The 20,612-nt window shown below is 40.7% G+C and overlaps 3 protein-coding genes across 6 annotated transcripts in view; all 3 read right to left on the bottom strand.

Moving 5' to 3' along the window:
- LOC101481441 (electrogenic sodium bicarbonate cotransporter 1) overlaps window positions 1–4,687 on the bottom strand; it is a 33,597-nt gene extending 28,910 nt beyond the window's left edge. For all 4 annotated transcript variants that reach the window (XM_014413549.3, XM_014413548.3, XM_014413551.3 and 1 more), the window contains exon 1: window positions 4,372–4,687. In XM_014413549.3, coding sequence (XP_014269035.2) covers window positions 4,372–4,391 — 20 coding nt within the window. In that variant the 5' untranslated portion in view covers window positions 4,392–4,687. The remainder of the gene's footprint in view (window positions 1–4,371) is intronic.
- A 158-nt stretch (window positions 4,688–4,845) lies between these two features.
- On the bottom strand, window positions 4,846–9,890 carry dck (deoxycytidine kinase). Its single transcript, XM_004549878.5, has 7 exons — window positions 9,663–9,890; window positions 9,255–9,370; window positions 7,207–7,400; window positions 6,812–6,959; window positions 6,541–6,656; window positions 6,110–6,209; window positions 4,846–5,513 (listed from the first exon to the last, which is right to left on the bottom strand). Exons 1-7 carry the CDS (start codon window positions 9,751–9,753, stop codon window positions 5,487–5,489), a joined length of 792 nt encoding a protein of 263 aa, XP_004549935.1. The 5' UTR covers window positions 9,754–9,890; the 3' UTR covers window positions 4,846–5,486.
- Window positions 9,891–11,404: 1,514 nt separating this feature from the next.
- Window positions 11,405–20,463, bottom strand: LOC101484865 (MOB kinase activator 1B). Its single transcript, XM_004549877.5, has 6 exons — window positions 20,159–20,463; window positions 18,957–19,123; window positions 15,704–15,797; window positions 14,809–14,942; window positions 13,682–13,845; window positions 11,405–13,576 (listed from the first exon to the last, which is right to left on the bottom strand). Exons 1-6 carry the CDS (start codon window positions 20,170–20,172, stop codon window positions 13,499–13,501), a joined length of 651 nt encoding a protein of 216 aa, XP_004549934.3. The 5' UTR covers window positions 20,173–20,463; the 3' UTR covers window positions 11,405–13,498.
- Window positions 20,464–20,612: the final 149 nt, after the last annotated feature.

The following is a 20,612-nucleotide window of genomic DNA, read 5'->3' as shown; positions in this document are numbered from 1 at the left end:
TTTTGCACCAACAAGGTGAGTCCCAAAGAGCTATCACCTAAATCTTTGCATATCTCATCATGGTCTGCAGTGTGTCCTTAAAGAATTTGAGGAAACAGGACAAATGCAGGGCAAAAGAAAAAGTGGCATACCCAATCTTTTTTCCGTAGCAGATGAACAGTATCTCAAAGTCATGTCATTAAGAAACAATGAAAAAAGTCTCAGTAGGAGGGTGGCTCCCCAGAGGGCGCTCTTAAGGAAGGAAAACGTGGAGAAAAGGCCAGCATATGCCAAATCAAATGAGAACTGGAATGCAAAAATCCGGTTTTATGGAATAACGAATCTAAATTTGAAATTTTTGCTTCAAATCATCATCAACATGTACATCAGAGGTCAGGTGAGAGGTACAGCAGTGAGAGTCTACAGCCATCCGTAAAACACCGTTGGGGATTTTGTCAAGAGTGATGGAATGATGAATGCAGAAAAGTACCAATTTTTTCAAAATGTTGATCCACTGTGCAAAATGTCTGATTGGCACTTGCTTTATATTTAAACTTTTACTGCCTATTGGATCACTCCAAAACTACACAGGAAGAGCTTGTTAATTAACACCATCAGTAACAAACTTCAATATAATGCATCAAGGTCTTGCAGTGCCCGCAGGTTTCCCCTGCTCAACAAGGTAAATGTACTTCTACCCTCACCAGCATCAACTCAACTTGTCATGTTTGGAGGAAGAGAAATCCTAAGTACGTCCCAAAGAACACCGTCAACACAGTCACGCATGGAGGTGGAAGCATTATGCTTTGGGCTATTGTTCTACAAAGGGTACAGGACCACTTCACCACTTTGAGGAGCCAATGGGTGGGGTCATGTGCCAACCTACTTCCCTCAGCTAGAACACTGAAGATGGGTCATGGATAGGTCACATTAAGGTCATGGAGTGGCCTAGTCAGTCTCCAAACCTGGTGGCCAACTACAAAAAACGTCTCACTGCTTTGCTTGCTCCACCAGGTAGACAGTCATGTTTTGCTTGGAGATAAAAAGTCTCAAGCCACCCCTCACTCTTGCTTCCAACTTGCTACTTAGCTCACCTGGTAATGTGGATAATTATTTTCAACACTGAATACAGAAAACAATACACCATAAAAAGATGAAAAAAAAAAAAACAAAACAAAAAAAGAGGCTGCCTTTATATTCCACTGTGTTGAGCTATAAAGGGTAAGTAAAGACTTACCCTGTGCCTGTGTGTCAATTTACTGCGTCAAACTGCAGTAAAACTAAATATGTGTGTCACAATCAAATTTGTGTTTTTCCTTTGGCAGCATTTTTTTTCCCAATAAACCAAAAATAAATATTTGCTTCGGGATGCATACAAAGAATGCAAAATAAACACGTGAGCAGTTTAAATTTCCTACTGAACAATGTGAGGCCAACGATGAGACAGCACAGAAGGAATGGGAGCAGTGCGCAAAACCGCTAAATAAACAAAGTCAGGAAGGATACAACGTGTTCCTTTGATTGCACTCCGAGCTCATCTGGATCTCCCTAGTGGATATGATCTCTGGCCCTAAGAACATAGGAGCACAACACTGATGATAACAGATGCAACCAGCTCCCAGATCAAATGGGTGTCGAGGAGTGGTTGGGTTAAGTGCCAAGTTTATATGCAATCCTTAACCTCTGTACCTTCTTTTTGTTGCTCTTTTTTTTCTTAAATATGAAAAAAATAAATAAATAAAAGTGACCGAGGTTTCCGCACTGTTCCGTGCACATAGAGTCAACACTATCATTTAGGCCTTGATTGCTTTGAGTGTTCTGTTCCACTTGTCCTCATCGTCTTCCATCCCAGGACAGAGCATCCAGAAAATAGCACCAACTTTAGAAGAGCTGGGTTCTGCCATGCTGTATTCTTTGTACCTTGTACCTAAGCAGACATGTTAACAACGATCAGAAGTGACACGCTATAAAAACATGAGATTGGCCCTTTTAATTCAATCTTGCACAATGGCTGTACAGACAGGAGCTACGATTCAGGATCTCTCTAAGAACCCAGCTTGGGTATTTACTTCTGCAGCAGGTACCAAAGAACTGGTGATGCAGCAGTATGCATGAAGGCAGCTCATGTAGCACAGAGAGAGGGTCATCAGGGAAACCGGTGAGCACACAGAAGAGCAAAGAAAGCTCATGTTTCAGGTTTTACTGCTGGCTAAGGCAAGTTCACAGAGCCGTGTTAATCACTGCACACTGCGGCCTCAGACAGGGCTCGACTAACCATGAGAAACAGGCCACAGGTGGTTTACAGACATCCTGGATGCAGGAGGGGAACGCATCATTCCTGTTTTGAATTGGGTGTCAAATGGAAAAAGAAATATGGTAAGTGCTTCAAAGAGAGTAGAAACTTTAAATCTGCTTTTTGGTATATCTCAGAAAAGTCAAAATGACTCGCCGAGTTTAAAATCAGGTCAACATAGTCGATTGGATCCTACATCTCCTCATTCAAGTCATTTTAAATGCAGGAAATCGACTTGATCTTGCCCCCCCAATTTCCTTCTATGACTCTATCTTCTTGATTAATCAATAATAATAAGAATAGTAATAATAAGAATAATAATCTGGGTGAAGATCTGAGCGACCAGTTGCATCTATTTCTCACTCCTGAACTTTCGATTCTGCTTCAGTTCTCAGTGACCTCAGGCGTCTGGATAAACCTGTCAGTGCGTGAGGAGCCGGGATCAGCTGTTTGGGATCAAGGATCATCCCCATCTCTTTACAGAATGACGCATCCAGTCCAACCAGCCTGGTTGGCCATGAGGGTAGATGCCCTCAGCGCCATCAGGGCAAAAAACAGAAAGAAAGAAAGAAAGAAAGAAAGAAAAAAGGTGTACAGCAGTGAGTTTCAAGCCTTAAAGTGATACTCGAGCTAAAGCTGATCTTCTGGGCGGTAATACCCACATGAAAGTTTAACAGGCAAGCATAAAAAAGCGGATTTGGCTGGTTGCAGTTAACTTCTGCACCATTACTTGAAGGACAGAGGAAGACATATAGGTGATCAGCATTAGGTATATAACTTGATAATTGGCCATTTGGCAATTTCTCAGGCTGAGAGTAGGCCATAATATGAAGCATATACCTATATATATTTTTAATCAAAGTGTTGCAATAATACAACCATTATATTGGTATTGTTATCACAACATACTTTTCAGCTTAATATTCCTCAGATATAGCCACCCAATTAACACTCAAGTGGGGCTATTGTGACTTCCACTACCACACCGCTGCGGAGCCTGAATGCGAAGTGAAATGGGTAAACAAATAAATGGCCATATCACCAGTACAATCAAAGAGATTATTTGACTTGTGTAATAACCAAACAGAAGTTAGTTCGGTGCCCTTCAGCTCTGCCTTAACTTTTGGAATTTCCTTCAATGGCACATTGGTCAAAGCATCAACGGGAAGAACACAAAAGAGCATTTTAAGTTTCAGCAGGCGCTCACACAGGTGCAGGTGAAACAGAACAAAAAGAATAGTTACAAAACCAGACGTCTGTCTCCGGGAAAGACACAAGAACGAAGAATCGGCTGTCACTTTTATTTCTGCTGCTCACATGGCACGGCACAATAGGTCATTTCAGGTTTCGTTCGTTGTTACTTGGAGAGGGCGTCACGCTCGCTCTGAGGAACTGTGCCTCGCCTATTCCGATGCAATTACATTTTCAAGCCAAAAACATCCATCTAAAATAACTTGTTACCGTGAATGAGATGCTTGTAAGGAAAGAGCAGACTCCGTGAATCTTCCCTGTTTGACATTACTGTGAAGTCTATACAACTGGGCCCAGTGGATGGGATGGGGGAGGGTTCCCCCTCATACCCGTCCGCCACGGGGATAGTGCAGTCTAGCGCACTACGCATTACGCACGGCTTTATTCAGAAAGATACAATGCAAGACATCTCCGACACTTGCCTTGCGCTCTCCTCCTCTCTAATTAATAGCGACAGCTTCTTGGAAAATAGATTAGCCCGTTCATAGCCACGGTGTGTGTCTTATCTATCCAAGGTTGTCGCTGGAATGAATGAACGCTTTTCAGAAAGATCAGTACTCTTATAAATAGCTTGCACGTGGCGTTACTATGGCATGCCATCAGCGATCCACTAAACTCAGAAACCACAGAAGTTCCAGCTTTACGCACACTGGCACAATGCTTTGAACGTGACTACTTCGTTTTCTAGTGAGCGACATTCCTGACGCCTCGTTCACCGACTCAACACTTGACAGGAAACAACAAAACAAATCTCCCCAAAAACCCGAGGACCGAAAGCTACGAGGTAAAACTTCAAACGTGCATAGCTTTTAGTTTCACAAGTTAACACTTGACGATCAGACACTTACTTGCTCTTGTCGGAACTCATGGTGAGTTTCCCCTTCGCGGCTGATCAGCGTGGCGTCCACCTGTCCTCCTCGTCAGTTTCGAGTCGTGCGTGTTTGAGAACGGTTGCCTAATCTAGCTGCTGCGCTCCCAAAGTGCCTAAAACTAAAGTACGTGAGCTGCGGCTATCTCGCTGGGATGATTTCTGCGACCCTACAAATCAAACCTAACGCGAAACGCACAATCCACATATCTAAATGGAAACGCACACGCAAGGCCAAGGTAACATCTTGTCCAAAGCGCCTGTTTGGAAGTGCCACGGGAGTCTTTGTGTGTAGCGTTTCTTTCCCCATATTTAAAGTACCATCCCTCCTCCTGCGTGACGCCACAGGGGCGGAGGTCAGACCATTAGCGCTGGGAGGCGCGCAGAAGACTAAAACTTGACAAATTGGCTCCCCATTACTTCATCAACACAACTTTGACCATAGACAGAAACATGCAAAATCAGTTTTTTATTGCTTAACAGGAAATATATAAACAAATCCTGCTAACAACATTCTAAAAGTTACACTTAAATAATTCATTTGAACACTTGCTGAGGATGGGTATTTATTTTGGACCCGGAACTGCCAAAAAGAGCAAAAGCAAACAAAAAGTCATGAGATGTTTCCACCTTGGTGATCCATTCTACTCTGTGCTTTTTAAAAAGGCATTAAAAGTAAAAATGAAAGAAGCTAATGTCAGATAGCTTTAGTCAAATCCTATTGGAGCTACCAGGTCAAGGCAGGCTGAGCGCTCAGAAATAGCCGGGCAGCTTTAATGGAGACTGGCGACATCTTCTGGAAGAGCTGCACAGAGTGCCAAGAAACATTTGGAGCGGAGAAAGAACACGTGTGACACTTGATTTTGTGCAATCGGTGGGGGAAAAAAAATAACAAGTTTACTGTCATTGTTATCAGTGGACATACATTACAATCTCATTTGTGCACATTAATGCTGATAAATACACAACACTTAAAAAAAACAACAACCAAAAACCCCCAATTTCTTTTCTTTTCAGTTATTGAACAGACAAGTAACTGTCATTGTCTATGCTTTAAAAGCCATCCAGTCTTCACTCTTTTCTTTGTGGTGGTGCTCATAGCGTGCTCAAGAACTCTTTGACCTACAAAAAAGCAAAAAACAAAAACAAAAAAGGCGTCAAATTAGCATTAAAATCTAAACCAACAAAGGCACAGATCATTACTTTGGATTTCTTTTCCCCTCCCCTCCTTGGATAACAGTTGGGTTTATGTAACAGCACCAAGCTGTGTGTGGAACAGGGTTTTTTGTGTCTGATGTGAAAATAAGTGCCTGAGTTAACCACAGCTGATAGCATCAACATGAAACTGGTTCATGAACAAGCGCAGTGTGTGTTTACTCGAGTAAAAGTACCAATGCCAGTGCTCAAGCATTTTATTGCATCACTGAGCCCTGAATCACAAGAAACTCAGTCTCATGCAGCATTTTGCCCAAACTGTCTTCTTTTATAACAGCAAGCGAGTAAATTTGAAACATCTTTTTACAGCACTGTGTTTTGACACAGTGCTGCTCAAACCTGTTGAGCCACTCGTTGCTTATTTCCATTTTGCTAGGAAAATGAGGCAGATGCAGCGATTTATTGAAACGTGCAAAAACATACATGGAAATACAGTATATGAAAAGTAATGAAAGCATTAATTGATGATTTCTGATCTTTACGCAGGCTGAAACGGTACCAACCTTCTCGATCATGTTAGCACATTTGATTTTATCTCCCTTAAAATCTTCATTCACGTCAAGCGTCATGACCGGCACGTCATTGAGATACTCAAACTCCATGCTGTGGGAAGACATGATATAGAACATGCAGTTAGAGATGTTATAGTTTCCCACTGTGGGAAACTGCATACTGTTTTTAATGAAATGAAGACATTAAACTTTGTAAGGAAATGTACACATGATGGAGCAAAGAAACAGCCCGTCACACAAAGCCAATGACGCAGATGAAGATCACATGTATCGCTGTTCGAGCCTTCGCTTCCCCCCCTCCAGCTGTTGCATGAATGGGGGAGTAGGGGGTTTCCAATGCTTATTCAAAGCCTCTCCTATCATACAAGTACATCTGTTTTCCTCATATAAATGCACAGTTTCTGACTGAACAGTCTGCTTACGTCAGGGTCTTGTGCTGCAGCCAGCTCTCGTGCTTGAAGTGAAGTTTCTCCAAGTACTCCGGAGGGATGTCTTGCTCTTCCTCTCTACCTCTCAGGTGTAACCGCTCTAAACATCTCTGTACACCAAAGAAGAAGAACACTGTGAACTTTTTGCTTATTGTGAGCTTTATTATAATTTTTTTAAATCATGAATGATGAAAATTGCAGAACTTTCTATTAAAGGACACTGTCATTTAGGTATAAACGTGTGCAGTACAAAGGAGGAGGTTACCTCTGGTGAGGCTCTGAGGTAGATAATGCCATCCAGCTCAATGTGCTTGCCAAACTGGTTGTGCAGCCACCCATGCCAGTCCTGGTAGACGGACCATTCGGTCTCATTCATGCATTCACTCTCATATAGGTTGGTTGCAAAGATGTACCTAAGATATAATGAATCCAAAAAAAAAAAGGATGAGCAATTCTGTTTCATTTATCACAGGATGTTTTAAATTGTAATTGTTTTGAGGGGTTAAATAAATCAGAGGCTGGTTTCTGTGGTGGGAAAGAAGTGAATTCTTACAAAGGTTTCTAAAGCCTGGTAAAAATTCCTACACTGTGTTCACAGTGAAAATTTCTATGAGAAAAATATTTTTATCAAGCGTACATATTCATCAATAGGTCCGATACCTGTCACTGTAGATGGACCGCTCAAAGAACTGCACAGGATTCTCAGCCTCTCTGAGCTTCCCGTTGGCTGATCTGATCTGGGCACGCACCCGGCTGATACAGGCGTAGCTCTGGAAAGTGTAAGCCCACCGCCCTGGCTTCTCGTACATCATTTGCAGGACGTTCCCGCCACTCCTCTGAGATGCGGTCAGCTCCTAGAACATAAAAATCCCATTGTTTCATTTTACACACCTTCATGACTTAGAGATAATAAATGCAGCCTTTTGTCATCATGTGTAACAAAAAGGTGAATCACTGTAAGCTGTGACATAGCCTCATTGTTAAAAAAAAGGCATGTGATGAATACATGGCTAAAGCAGCAGCTATTTGATTTTTTACCAACCAAGCTCTACTGATGGAAACTCTTTGCACACGTTTCTTTACCTTTCCCCAAAATAACATTTTTTAGATCTTGCAAATATCAGAATACAACTTTATGCCACATATGCTGTCTTTTTAAAGCACTGAACTCAGGTCCTTTAAGACAATCCGAGGCATCTTACTTTATACAGTTTAATGTGTCATATACGAGTGATAGTTATTATTATTTACCGATGTATTGTAAATCATTTAAACTTTGTCTTTTGCTGAACAAAGCTGGCTTTTCCATAAACATCTTAGCCCACATTTAGTAAGTGAGTAAATAAGAAAAGCACTAAACCATTTTTCTAAATTTGATTTGTTCCTCACTGGCATTGCTCTCCAAAAATACTTGGTCCAGTGACTGGCAGAGGGCGCTTTGACCACTGCCTTTAAAAGTTGTGGCAGTAGTGGAGACTTGTTGAGGACCCTTGAATGGTTCAGCAGAAGCAGTGTATTCTGATAGTGCCTGCATACTATCATTTTACAGCGTGCCGACACCATTTTGCACTATTTATTGGATTACCAACAAAAAGTGTACATGTGAGCTGATATGATATATTTTTATTTGAAGTGTTTACCTTCTTTAAACTGGCCACTAGCAGTAGGTTTTTTCCCCCCCACATTCTGCAACAAATTGCAACTAGTGGTAACTAAATGGCCACCCTGAGCTTGAGGGTGTTGCACACTCACAACTAATTTTAATTGACTGCAGGGCAACTGCACCAGTTGCCTGATAGGAAGCAACCTTTCTGCAAATGTAATCTGGTGTTGCAGCACAAAGTGAAAATACTGGACAAGACAGATACTGACAATCTTATGAACAAATCTAGCAAATCTAACAAAGGTAGATTTGCCTGCTGCTGAACGCAAAAGAAGCACAAATTAAAGTTCACTCGTTTGAGGACATCACTTTTGAAAAAAGGTGATAAATTGCAGTATATGTTACTGCAATAAAATCAAAATAATAATTTAAAAAAAAAAAAATCACAATAACATCATATTGTGGTAATATATCGTGGGTTGTCTGATGATTCCCACCTCTGCTGGGCTGAATGAAAACTGGTAACAATGAAGGATCTACCTAACTTATTATGAATGACTGGTAACTTGTATCCAGTCATCCATAATATAACAACAGTGCAAATGCAACACACCAGTCACTTGTTTAAGCATTTTTGGTTGATATGGAGAAGAGTATCTCAATATCCCTCTCACTGCTTGGTAGCTGGGGGTAGGGTGGGGGGATCCTTATGGCATGTAGAGACCATGAATATTAGGCTGAAAGTGAGGTTACAGGTCGCCAGTTGTGTGTGTGTGTGTGTGTGTGTGTGTGTGTGTGTGTGTGGGGGGGGGGTGTCAGATGTTTGGCCTGATGATGATGATACATTCATCCGCCCACAGTGGGACTATCTGTCCCTCTGGGTGTGTGGCCACGCAGATACTGTATAAGGGCAGACAGCAGCTGCACTCTAAATACAGATGGGGAGTCTCCCCAGTTATTACGTCTTCCTGAATGCACGATAATGTGCTGGTTATTAAATTACTCACAAATTTGTCATAAACTGACAAGAAAGCAGATTTTATGTAAACATCAGAAAAGTTTTTTTTAAACGACTCTAATATAGAATCTTATTTTATTTTAATACCTCAAAGTCGCTGCCAGTTGTTTGAACATTGCACCACCTGGCGATCGGCTCTGGTACCACCTCCCAGTCCGCGCTCTCCTGCTCCAAGAGGCGAACAAAGGTAGATTTGCCTGCCGCTGAACGCAAAAGAAGCACAAATTAAAGTTCACTCGTGTCATATAGCGTACTGCATAGACCTAGCTATGCGTCACACAGGTGCAATGTCGTTTAATATTTTCTTAGAAGAAGAATAGTCTAGTAGCAAATTGGCGGCAAAAGTAGTACATTAGGAGTACATCGTCTGAAGCTGTATACTGTTACACACAGGTACCCCGAGCAGCACCTGACATCCATCTGCGGACATTAAACCTTTACACTGAACTTTTTGTTTTGTCAAATGTGACTTTTGCAATAAGCTGCAGCACTCACCGATGTTCCCCTCGATAGAAATCCGCTTTATTCTCTTCTCCATCGAGTCGTTCATTGGGTCTGGGCATGGCCTTTTTGGAGTAAAAGACATCTTCGCAAAAATTATTAAATATTTTTAAAATGATCTTTAAAATATTCCTTAGGATGTTGCGGCAGCTGCTAGGATGTCAGCTTGTTGTTTTAGATTTCGCGCTCAACGTTAGGAAGCGGAAGTTAGCACAGCCGTGTATCCGCCCCGGAAGCAGCTGTTGCTTACGTCAGTAATTAAAAGAAGAAGAAGAAACAAATGTAACTCCCAATTCATTCAGAAATGTTTAACAAATGAGCTGTCACGACTTTCAAGTACTAAATTATGAAGTCTGTCACGTATGGATGCGTAAACACGAGTTCAATGTTGTAACTGGTGAGCCGTGCAACTGTTTTTATGCTGATATCTACAATAATGTAGTCCAACAGTATTTTCAAATATCTAATTTCATTGTATTTTATATGTAAAATTTGTTTAGTATAAAAAAATACACACATGTTTTTAGTAAAAAGGTTCAAAATATTTCTCTGAACTGCATTAAAGACTCAATGTGAGGTAGAAGTGGGTGGAACCAGAGTCCATGAATAAGTCATTCAGGGGATCGATCTAAAAACCAATAATATCGATAAGAACGCTGGTATTGGTATCAGACTGATGGTTTGTTTCTGTGCTCCAAGTTCAATATTTAGCCCATTGAACTGTATTATATATTTTTTTATTCTTTTGGCAGTGAAAAAACCCCATCAAACACGCTATGAAAATTGTCTGAACCCTTTCGTGTTGATTGCCACATCTATTTTATTAAATCATGACACATTGCTCTCCTCTACATAAACTGCCTTTATAGACGGCAAGACTGTCCCTGTATGTACTTCGCATGAGATTGATAACAAACTTGCAGCATCGCACAGCATTTACGTGAGCAGTGCAGGTCAATTTAGAGACTTGGGGCTATTTAAGTTTTATTAGATGTCTTCTTTCATTGAGAACATTGTACTATAGTTTAAATGCAGTTATTCCATGTTACACACCTTGACTGAATAGCTTGTATAACCACTCTTAGCAGCAATAACTTGAAGCAATCTTTTTCTTATGACTTTATCATTCGCTCATGTTGTTGTGGAGGCATTTTGGCCCACTCTTCTTTACGACCTTGCTTCCGTTCAGCGAGATTTGTAGACATTTACTTACATTTATTCACAGTTCTCTTAACGCCTCTCAACAGCATCGCAGTCAGGTTGAGGTCTGGACTTTGACTGGGCCATTGCAGCACCTTGATTCTTTCCTGTTTCAATAATTGTACTGCTGAGCTTGGGATCATCATTCTGGCTGCACAGCCTCACATATTACTCCAGAATACTTCAGTATTCAGGGATGTTCTTGGTCAACTCAATGACTGGAAGGTGCCCAGGTCCTGTGCTGAAAAACAGCCACAAGACCAGGGCACCTTGATAAAGAGTAAAGTGTGTCTTATTGGATAAAACACATATTGGCAAAGGAAGTGATAAATTGCAGTACACTTTACTGCAATACTATTATTGCTATTGCACAATAATGGTGCCATGTGATTTAAACATTTCAGAAACTCAAAATACCTAACCGGGAAAGTTTCATTTTGATAATAGTTGGGTTTCTTTTATTTTCTTAAAGACAGACACACACAGACACGAAAAGCAGCATAAAGCAGTTTAAAAAAAAAAGGAAAAAAAAAAAAAAAGGTTACAACTGTACTTGAGTACAGTACTTTATTAAATGCTTTACTCTGATCACCAGTAGCGCTGAGCTCACAGTACATAATGAACATACAAGTTTTTCAAAGAGTCAAGCCCACCTTTATTTGCCTTATAAACAGCATAAATCAATTCAGTAGCATTGAAAACCCCTACCAAGCCTTTATTTACAGACAATTCACCAATTACTTCAGTCGAGGAGGAAAAACCGTAGGCAACAGGCTATGTTTCGGGCATTTCATAAGGATGAGATGCTTGCAGGATGACCGATATTCTATTACATTTTCAGATATCTGGTGAGCAGTAACATTCATCATAATAAGCTAAGTAAGTTGGAAATGAGAAGATACTGAACAATCAAAACAAACAAGATTTTAATATCCAAAGAAAGGGAGAAGGAAGCAGCCTCTAAAAGGTATAAATGCACTCGTTTAACCAAAAACTATCACTCCATGCTTACTGAATCTTCCAAGACGTGTCTAACTCTCAGTATTTACACATGTGCGTTTATAAGTGTTATACCTCTGACAAATTTCAGATATAAAATATTCATGTCACCGTTCATTTTTTTTTTTTGTTTGTTTTTTTTAACTTAACCTGACAGAGAAGCACTTCTGTATGCATCCTTCACCCAAACAGAAGACCTATAAAGAAATCTCAATATTGGATATAAAGTATGAATGAGCCAACTGGCATCCCCTTTTAGTGTCGTGTCAATTATTGCATAGTCAAAAACTACACTTTGCGATTGGAGAAAGGTACATGAATCTCCTCTTCGAATCACCACAACAACAAACCAGTCAAGAAAGAAAGCAATAAGAAGTCTCACTTGTGCCTTTCAGCTGATTTAAGAGGGAGTTAAATGAAATAAACTATGGTCAGTCACATGGTACAGCTTCTCCCAAAGCACAGCCAATCCATGTGGGGGTGGGGCATGGGGCAAGGAGGAAGAAAACATTCAAAAAATAGAGATCAGAAACACTGTTCAAAGTGCTTTACAGCCAGTATGATAACAAGGGATTCTGCTGTATCCAATTCATAATGCTAGCATGTCTCAAACAGTGGAGTCTAAACACAGATTTCTACATCTATTTCCCTACAATTTCGGGTTTTTCATCCCTTCAAAGTTCTTCTAAAACCTGTTACTATTTCAAAGTTTTTGAAGGGGAAAAACTAGTACACAGGGACATGTTACTAGACCATGCTACAAGATTCGTCATTTCTTAGTCCCTGCTACAGCATAACATCATTCTAGCTTCACTTCTATGTCCTTCACAACACATTCATGTATCATAGCCTGCACATTATAAAACTTGGCCAAAAGACTTTATAACTAAATAAAGTCGACGAGGAGCAGAAGAAATAAAGAAATAATTCTGAGCCAAGTTACAGGACACATAGGGAAAAAAAATAGGGGTGGGGGTGTAAGAAGCACAAACTTAAAAGGGACGTGGTGAGGAAAATTGAATGAATCAATCACATCAGTGTTATATGGCCTTTGATATACTAGGGCAATTATGAGCCATGCTAGGCACTTAGGATTCTTTTGTGACTGATGTTATGATATTACAGATGTGGACAGTAGCAAACCTAGATCAAATCAAATCAAGATCCTTCTATGTTAAAATAAACCAATAATATTCAGTTATTTATCACACCACCCTATGATACAGCATCTCTGCTTAATCGCTGCTCTCTTCTATGATGGAGCTGGAACCTAATAGTATGTTATCTTAAATTCAAGTGGGACAAAAACAAAACATCTGTGCAGTCAGGTAGAAAATTAATAAACATATATCCATCTTATCTTAAAGTAAGCCGTGATAGAATATAAGGGAAATTTCTTTTTTTTCCCCCATACAGCTAATGTTAATCTGTGGTTTGCTCAATTAACTTAATCCCTGATAGCATTAGTCCTGGTGCCTTTAACCTAACAACACCCTTCCTTCTTCCTGGCCTTATTAAAAACATTTCCCCAAATGGAAATAGTACATACTGCATACATATAGCCAGGGTGGGGGTGGGTGGGTATCTGTGCAAAAACTAGAAGAGCAATAAAATAAGGATTACAGGGCTGTTTATCTATCCTTGGTTGTCAGTTTTTCAATCAGCTCCTGTAGTGGGACCAGCTCTTTCCTGTCAATGAGGTTGAACTCCTGTGAAAGACAAAAGAAAAAGGAGCAAGCATTACCCCATGACTCGACACACTACAGCCCTTGTTAGCAACGTGCCGCATTAGTCAGATATCAGGGATTCTTTACCTGAACAAAAAAGATGAAGTGTTTGAATGATGTGTTGAGGTGGGCCTCCTCTTGCAGCTGCATGACGGAGTCAAAGTGCTGGTGGTAGATGTGGGCGTAGACCCTGAACAGACGCTTCAGAATGGTCTTCGCCACAGACATAAAATTACGCTTAAAGGGCACGCCTTGGGAACAAAAGAAAGAGAAGGAAAGTGTTTCGAAAAAACACCAGAGAGCTCGACATGCAGCTACATTACAGTCTGCCTGTGAAAATGCTGCAGTCTGCACAGGCAGGCCACAGCATGATCTTAGGGAAGCACAAAGAGTGATGAAAGCAACACAGGAACACCTCATGTTCACTGTGCCGAGGATTCATCTGCAGGAAAGAAAGTTTTAGTTTCAACAATAAACACTAAACTAAACTGCTGCAGAGCACAGAGGCTTCTACAGAGAGCCACCTACCGTACAAGTCAATATAGACACTAGGACGAGTAAATTAAAGCTTCAGATGCTGAACAAATGAATGCACGCTTATTGAGCCCCGAATTGATTTTAACATGTGTGCAATGGGTACTTCATCACAACACACACCTCCAAGGAACCTTGAAGATGCTGGCAGGTTTTGAGGTTATTTCTGGCCAAGTGAACAACAGATCATAGGCAATGGAGTGAATTGTGTACCTCCAGGGCAGCACACTCACCACTTCTACTAATATGTACTGGGTCTATCAGACTGCAGTTTATGCTGGCTGCCATTCAATAGCAATAAAACTCCACCTTAGACTGCACACGCCACAACTAGTTATGAGGCTGATAACTGTAGGTATGCAAATACTACCACTTAACAATCCTGTACACTGTCATCCAGGAAGATCTCTAAATGTGTTAGGTTATTACATAAAATTAAAAAAGACAAATGCACCGCTACATTTAAATAAGGAAAACTTGAAAAGTTCACATTTCTGCTAAGTTCATCATTTCTATTACTTGCATGCATTCATTTTGCGTGGGAGCTGGATTTCTCTGGTAATAAAAAAGGCTGTGCATGTATTCTGAATCTCCACACACCTTATTGTTTGATGTACGACATGTGCATTAAAACGATAACTGAGGGTGAAGGCTGGTAGAAACTACAAAGTGAATCATACCGATCTTTGAAGGGAAAAGCGTCTCATCGTCGAGCTGGTCTTGCACCCAAGTCATGAGGTAATCAATATACTTGGGAGCAGAGCATTTGATGGGCTTCTTGATGTTGGTTCCATCAGCCCAGTGGTACTCATACCTACAGGAAATAACAATGAAAAACACACTGAGCACATTTATACCAAGAGGAATTTTTGGCTGACTCAAAAGAGAAGGAAGAAAATCCCGAGTGTTATAACAAAAGCTTAATTGAGCATAATGAATATTCATGTTAATCAAATTCTCAGAAACAGGAGAAAAATGATTTCTGCACATCTAATGCACACATAATCGTGTGTTTTGTTTGTTAATAGGTGGATCTTTAAACGTAAACTTCTGTATATTAAATGAAAGGTATGTTATCATGCGATTGTTTTATTAGTATGGCCCAGCTGAGATCAAACTGGCCTGTGTGGCTCAGTAACTACAAGCACTAATCACGCTTATGCGAGCAGTCCCTAGCCAGAGGCCCATTCTGAGCAAGGAAAAACCCCGTTATGGTCTCCATCTGGACTTATTCAACACTGATGTAATCAACTGTAGCAAAGTGGTCTTTCTCAATAAGCAGATAATATACAAGTTGTCCTGGTTCGAGTAAGAGTTGATGCTAGTCACCAAACATTTTCTAATAGGCGTTTTTTCCTTTGTAGAATTAAATCTAAATTTTTATCAGCACATAAAAGACATCTGCTGCAAATCTACCGTGACAGCGGGAGTCCAAAACAAAAAGATCTATGTCACAGGGTGTATACGATTATGAAGACAAGTGCATTTTCCAAATCCTGACCCTGCTCAGTCTCGTCACACAACAAAGACTGAAGAATAGCCCATGGGCTAGTTTTATGAGTTTTAATCACTTACTTAGGACCAGCAGACATGACTGGACAGCTTTCCTCAGTGCAAAAATCTGTGATGGTGCCATACAGCATGTTGATCTGGTTGAAGAAGTCCACAGCTGGAAAAATGTGAAATAAAGAAAAACATTAAAATTGTGTTTAGGCAGCTTGTTTTCATTTCTAGTGCATCACACACTCCTGTGTTAGTGATTTGCAGAAGGCCTCCTTTCACCTCTACTCTGTAGTTATAATAGTGAACCAACCACTCACATGTGCACACTTGCTAAACAAACTTGATACCCCCAAATATAATTTTCAGAGTCTAAACTTAACCAGCATGTGAAAGTGGGAGGCAAAAAACTGAAAACAGAACAGAACACAAAACTCCCATTTGGACACAAACCATGGTCAAACAGTGTGGGGACTACCTCCTTGGTGTTAAGGCACAGACACGAAAGGACACTTTCACACCTCCTTCAGCAGTATACTGCTTGTACTACTCCCTTTCATTACTTTTAACTTTTGGCAATATATTTTTCTGTTCCCACAATGGTTCCAGCTTTTTGGTAATGGCACTATTATGATTATGATGATTATTATTATTGTGGGTGGAAAAATTTGCAGGACAAGTTATAAATTGGGCACCAATAGTGCGTCAGTGAAAAGGGTTACTTGAGGACATTTCTGCAAGGACAATATTTGCTAACAGAAAGGCAGTTTCTGGCCCTGGGGATGAAAAAGTGTTGCTATATGACACCAACTGTAGTGTTTGCCAGCACCGATTGCTGGCATCAGATTACCCCACAGCACTGTGCCTATCCCTATTTCACCACCCAGGCCAAAACTGTAGACCAGTGCACAGTCCAGTTATCTGGCACAAACTGTGCTACAACTCATTCCCAGTGGCATACAGCCAACTTTGGCTTCCCATCAGTTGGGGAGATCCATTTTAAGCACTGGCAGCATTTGGGTTGAGAGTGTAACTTAAAAATCCCATTGAAAAAACAAAACGCACACAAAAAAAAAAAACCCCATACTGACCAGTTGTCATGGCATGTGGTTTGTCAGGTTCACTTTGAGATCCCTTTAAAAACAAAAAACTGTCCAATCATAGTTGACAGAATATTTTTGTATGCTGCTGTACAAAGCCAATAGTCCAAATTCCTGTTTATGCCACCAAACATACTGATGTGATTACAGCCTAGAAATGAATATTCCAGCGTAGAGCAGGGCGATATGACCATGCCCCGACAATCCATCAAGCGGTGCAGGTTTGTAGCTTAGCAAAGTCGTACTAAAACACCTGACAGATTTACGAGTGCCGTGTACCACATAAAATCTTTTCCAGGTCAGTAAACACAACCAGAATTCATACATAAGGCACACGGGATTATAAGGGGCATTGTTGATTTTCAGAAAAATCAAAGGATTGATTTTAAGTGTGCCATATTTTCCAAAAAACACGTTAATAACGACGGCCCGCTAGCATGCTCTACCAAAAATAGTGCTTTGTTGTTTATTGAACGGACGAAAGCTAAACCAGTTCAACACCACTGAAGTTGCAGCATTTTTACAAACCAATTCTGGTTCATCCGTTTCATTCGACGATCCGCTTTCGCCCTCCTCATTCTCCGTCGCAGCAATGCTTTTTCCGCCATGTACATATGAAAATAAAGGCACTGCGCATGCGCATTTTACCCATATTCTATCATGATATTTCATTCTCTTATCGTTGCCCAACATTATACTGGTATTACCGTGAACGATATGATATGATCCAGCCCTATACCAGTGAGAGAAAGCAGAATTATCTTAATGATATAAAATAGACTAAAAATTCAGGAGCCAAAATCCGTCTGGGGAATACCTGATGCTAAGCTCTAACAGATGAACCTCAAACCTTTTTTCTGTTTTCATTCATAAAGCTAATAAGAACCCTAAAATGATGTAACAGTCAGTGATAAAACGCTATCTCTTCCTGTGGTCCTTTATTTTCCTGTAATCTTGCTTCAGCCTCTTTATTTTCACCCACATTGCTTCACTGTGTCACGCATACCCAACAGCAATTTGAGGGGGAAATCCTAGCAAAGATTTCAATGTAATGCTTGGGCGAGGCAAAACTGCATTGCATTTCCTTGTCCCACTCAAAGACTCAAAGACACGACTTCACTGTCAACTCATTTCTCCATGCATGGTTCCACTTTCAGGGCTAATGTTAAGAGTTGCTGTACCAATGTTTGACCAACATTAGCGCTTTCCTGTCGACTGTGTTACTCACTGTTCCTCTTATGTTTGGAAAAGGTCTCAAAAGGATCACAATAACGCATTTCTAAGTGAAGACACTGGAGAAGAGAGGGTACTACCTCCAACAGTTACTATGAAATAGTTCCTAAAGGGAACAGATGGGTATCCAGCTAGGCAATTGGTTAAGATACTGGTCAGATTATTTCCCCATGTTCAATTGTACCTGGAGACCTTTTACTGCATGCCAGTAACTTCTCCTTCTACTGTCACTATCCATCCATTCATCCATCCATCCATCTGGGGTTGAACAGCTGCCACAGGACTGTGTTGCTATCCAGTACATGCAAAACAATCTTAAAAACATGAAGTGGACGGCTTCTCGTGAACACAGATCATGTGAAAAGTCATTTGTGCTTGGTGGTGGGAGAAGTTATTGCTCACAGCACTTTTATTCTGACTTCACTCATTGTGCAAGCTGCAACAGCTTGTGCAATACTAGCCAACCTTGCTTCTACCCCTCTGTGAATCTGGAGAGCACAAATATTAGGAGTGCAGCAGCGGTGGCGGCAGCAATTCAGAGGTGCAGTTAACAAAGCTAGAAATTGGGCACGCCTAAAATTTTTTCTTAAGAAAGCATCTGACAGACAATCACGTGTTAAAAGGCTGGGCTCGTGATTGTCTCCAACCCTGAAGGCTTTTTGACGCATGAGGATTTAAGCATCCACTGACCATTTGTCTCCTTTTAGAGGAAAGTAAACAAGGCGCTCACAGCACAGACAATAAAGTCTATTTAACATTCACGGTGGCTGCTCTGGCATGAATGCACATGGTCTTTGGAAGCAATGCCAAGATCTTACAGCTTGATAGTTCGCTCGCAACTGACTCATGATTTGGACTAATTAAGAGTCAGGAACAAGACTTGAAGATATTAAATGTTTTTCAGAAGTGTGCTGAGCCCCTTTAGCCAGGAATCTAAACCTAAAATAAAAGGGTGTATCAAGAGAGAAGAAAAATAAATAAAACTCAGTGCTTACTGTTGACTGCGACCCACTCATTTAAGTCTTCACCCTCAGGCAACATGACTGCCATGCGCAGGTTTCCACTCCCCAGAGTAGCCTCTGCATGTTTCAGCAGCTCATACTGATGAGAACCCTCTGGGATGTTCTTCTTGGGCTTGAATGTTTTGGATGAACGATTTCCACTGTGTGAGTCACACATAAAACCGGAAGACAAAAGGTAGAATAAACAAAAAGACAGAAAGATATGATAAGAAATCATGAGGTCCTCGAACACTAATGTGAGGTGACCTTTCAAAAAAAAGTTGTGACTTTCTTAAAAAGATGTCAAAGGGAGCTTAAGCTCGTTTGAGTTTAGCAGAATGTAAGTGGGTGTGTGTGAACAGTGTGGCCCCTCTCTGTATAATGAGGCTATTTGTAGAGGTACTGTATTCAGTTGATCTCACTGCCCCATTAAACAAGAATTTGTGAGTCCTCACAGCATGGGTTGGACACACAAAATAAATGTTTAATTAGAGCATCCTCTAATGGCAAGATCCGACCCAAAATATCCTGTAGCATTTCTGTAATTCAAAATAAGTATGTGCCATTATCAGGATACTGTTGTTCTTCATTAGCCATTTCCTTCGAGCCTCCCCATATATACCAAGTACACAAAAATTAAGATGACAACAACAATAGTAAATCTAGACCTCATCTTCTTCAATCTAACTACAAACTATCAGAGTAGGTGTGTCTGACGTTTCTCAGCTTACCTCAAACAGACATTATTTTAATAGCTGGCTAAATATCGACGACATACTGTGGTGTTACTTTGCTGCGTTTAGCGGTAGCAGTGCTGTGTTAGATTAGCCGGTGGCATCAAAGTGTTTACACCAGCAAATATCCAAGTCACAATCAAAACCCTCCATCTCTCTCGAGGCAATTTGTCAGTGGACCTGTTCTAAGTAGGTGAAATTTCTCTTTTGGTCAACTGTAACCACTAGCCTTAAAGTACCGATGAATATGCGATTAGTATTGATTACAATTTGAAAGTGTAGTGAAAGCTACAGAAAATAAGGCGAATCAGTAGCAGTCCGAGGTACGTCCAGGAAATAGTCTAAGCCCTTGAAACGCTACGGCTAGCTAACTTTCTAGCTGTTGCAGCAAAGCTGGCATTTCCCAAACACGAAGCTAAATGGCGAGACAAAATAAGCGTGTATCGAAAGGTTGTAACTCACAAAAGAAAGCTCATGTTTCCTCGGGTCGCCGAAAAAAATCCCTTCTTGGAAAACAGCCGATAATAAAAGCAGAGTAAAGGCAGCCCAAAAGGATTGCCAAAAACTCTAAAGCTTCGCACTTCCTCGGTTCTTCTCGGGCTTAGTCGTGTGGTCCTTGTTAAACATCCGAAAAAATATAAATATTAACAGAAATAACTACCCACTAGTTTTTAAAAAGGGGGGAAACAGATGTATTTTAAAGACAGACCAATCTACTAGCTGCTGTACGCTGAGAGGCAGCAGCGCACTGACTGCAATACTCACTTCTTCATCTAACCTTGAAGGCAGAGAAGACGCAGTTCTACTGTGTGCTGCCATCTAGTGGAACAAATGGTTCAGAACTACTGTTCTTTCCTTTGAATAGGAACATTTTAAGCAAACATGTAGGCTACTTTCTATATATTATATTGAAGAA

This window comes from Maylandia zebra, linkage group LG7, assembly GCF_041146795.1.
Source record: "Maylandia zebra isolate NMK-2024a linkage group LG7, Mzebra_GT3a, whole genome shotgun sequence".
NCBI lineage: Eukaryota > Metazoa > Chordata > Actinopteri > Cichliformes > Cichlidae > Maylandia > Maylandia zebra.
This window is presented reverse-complemented; position numbering and strand designations above follow the sequence as displayed.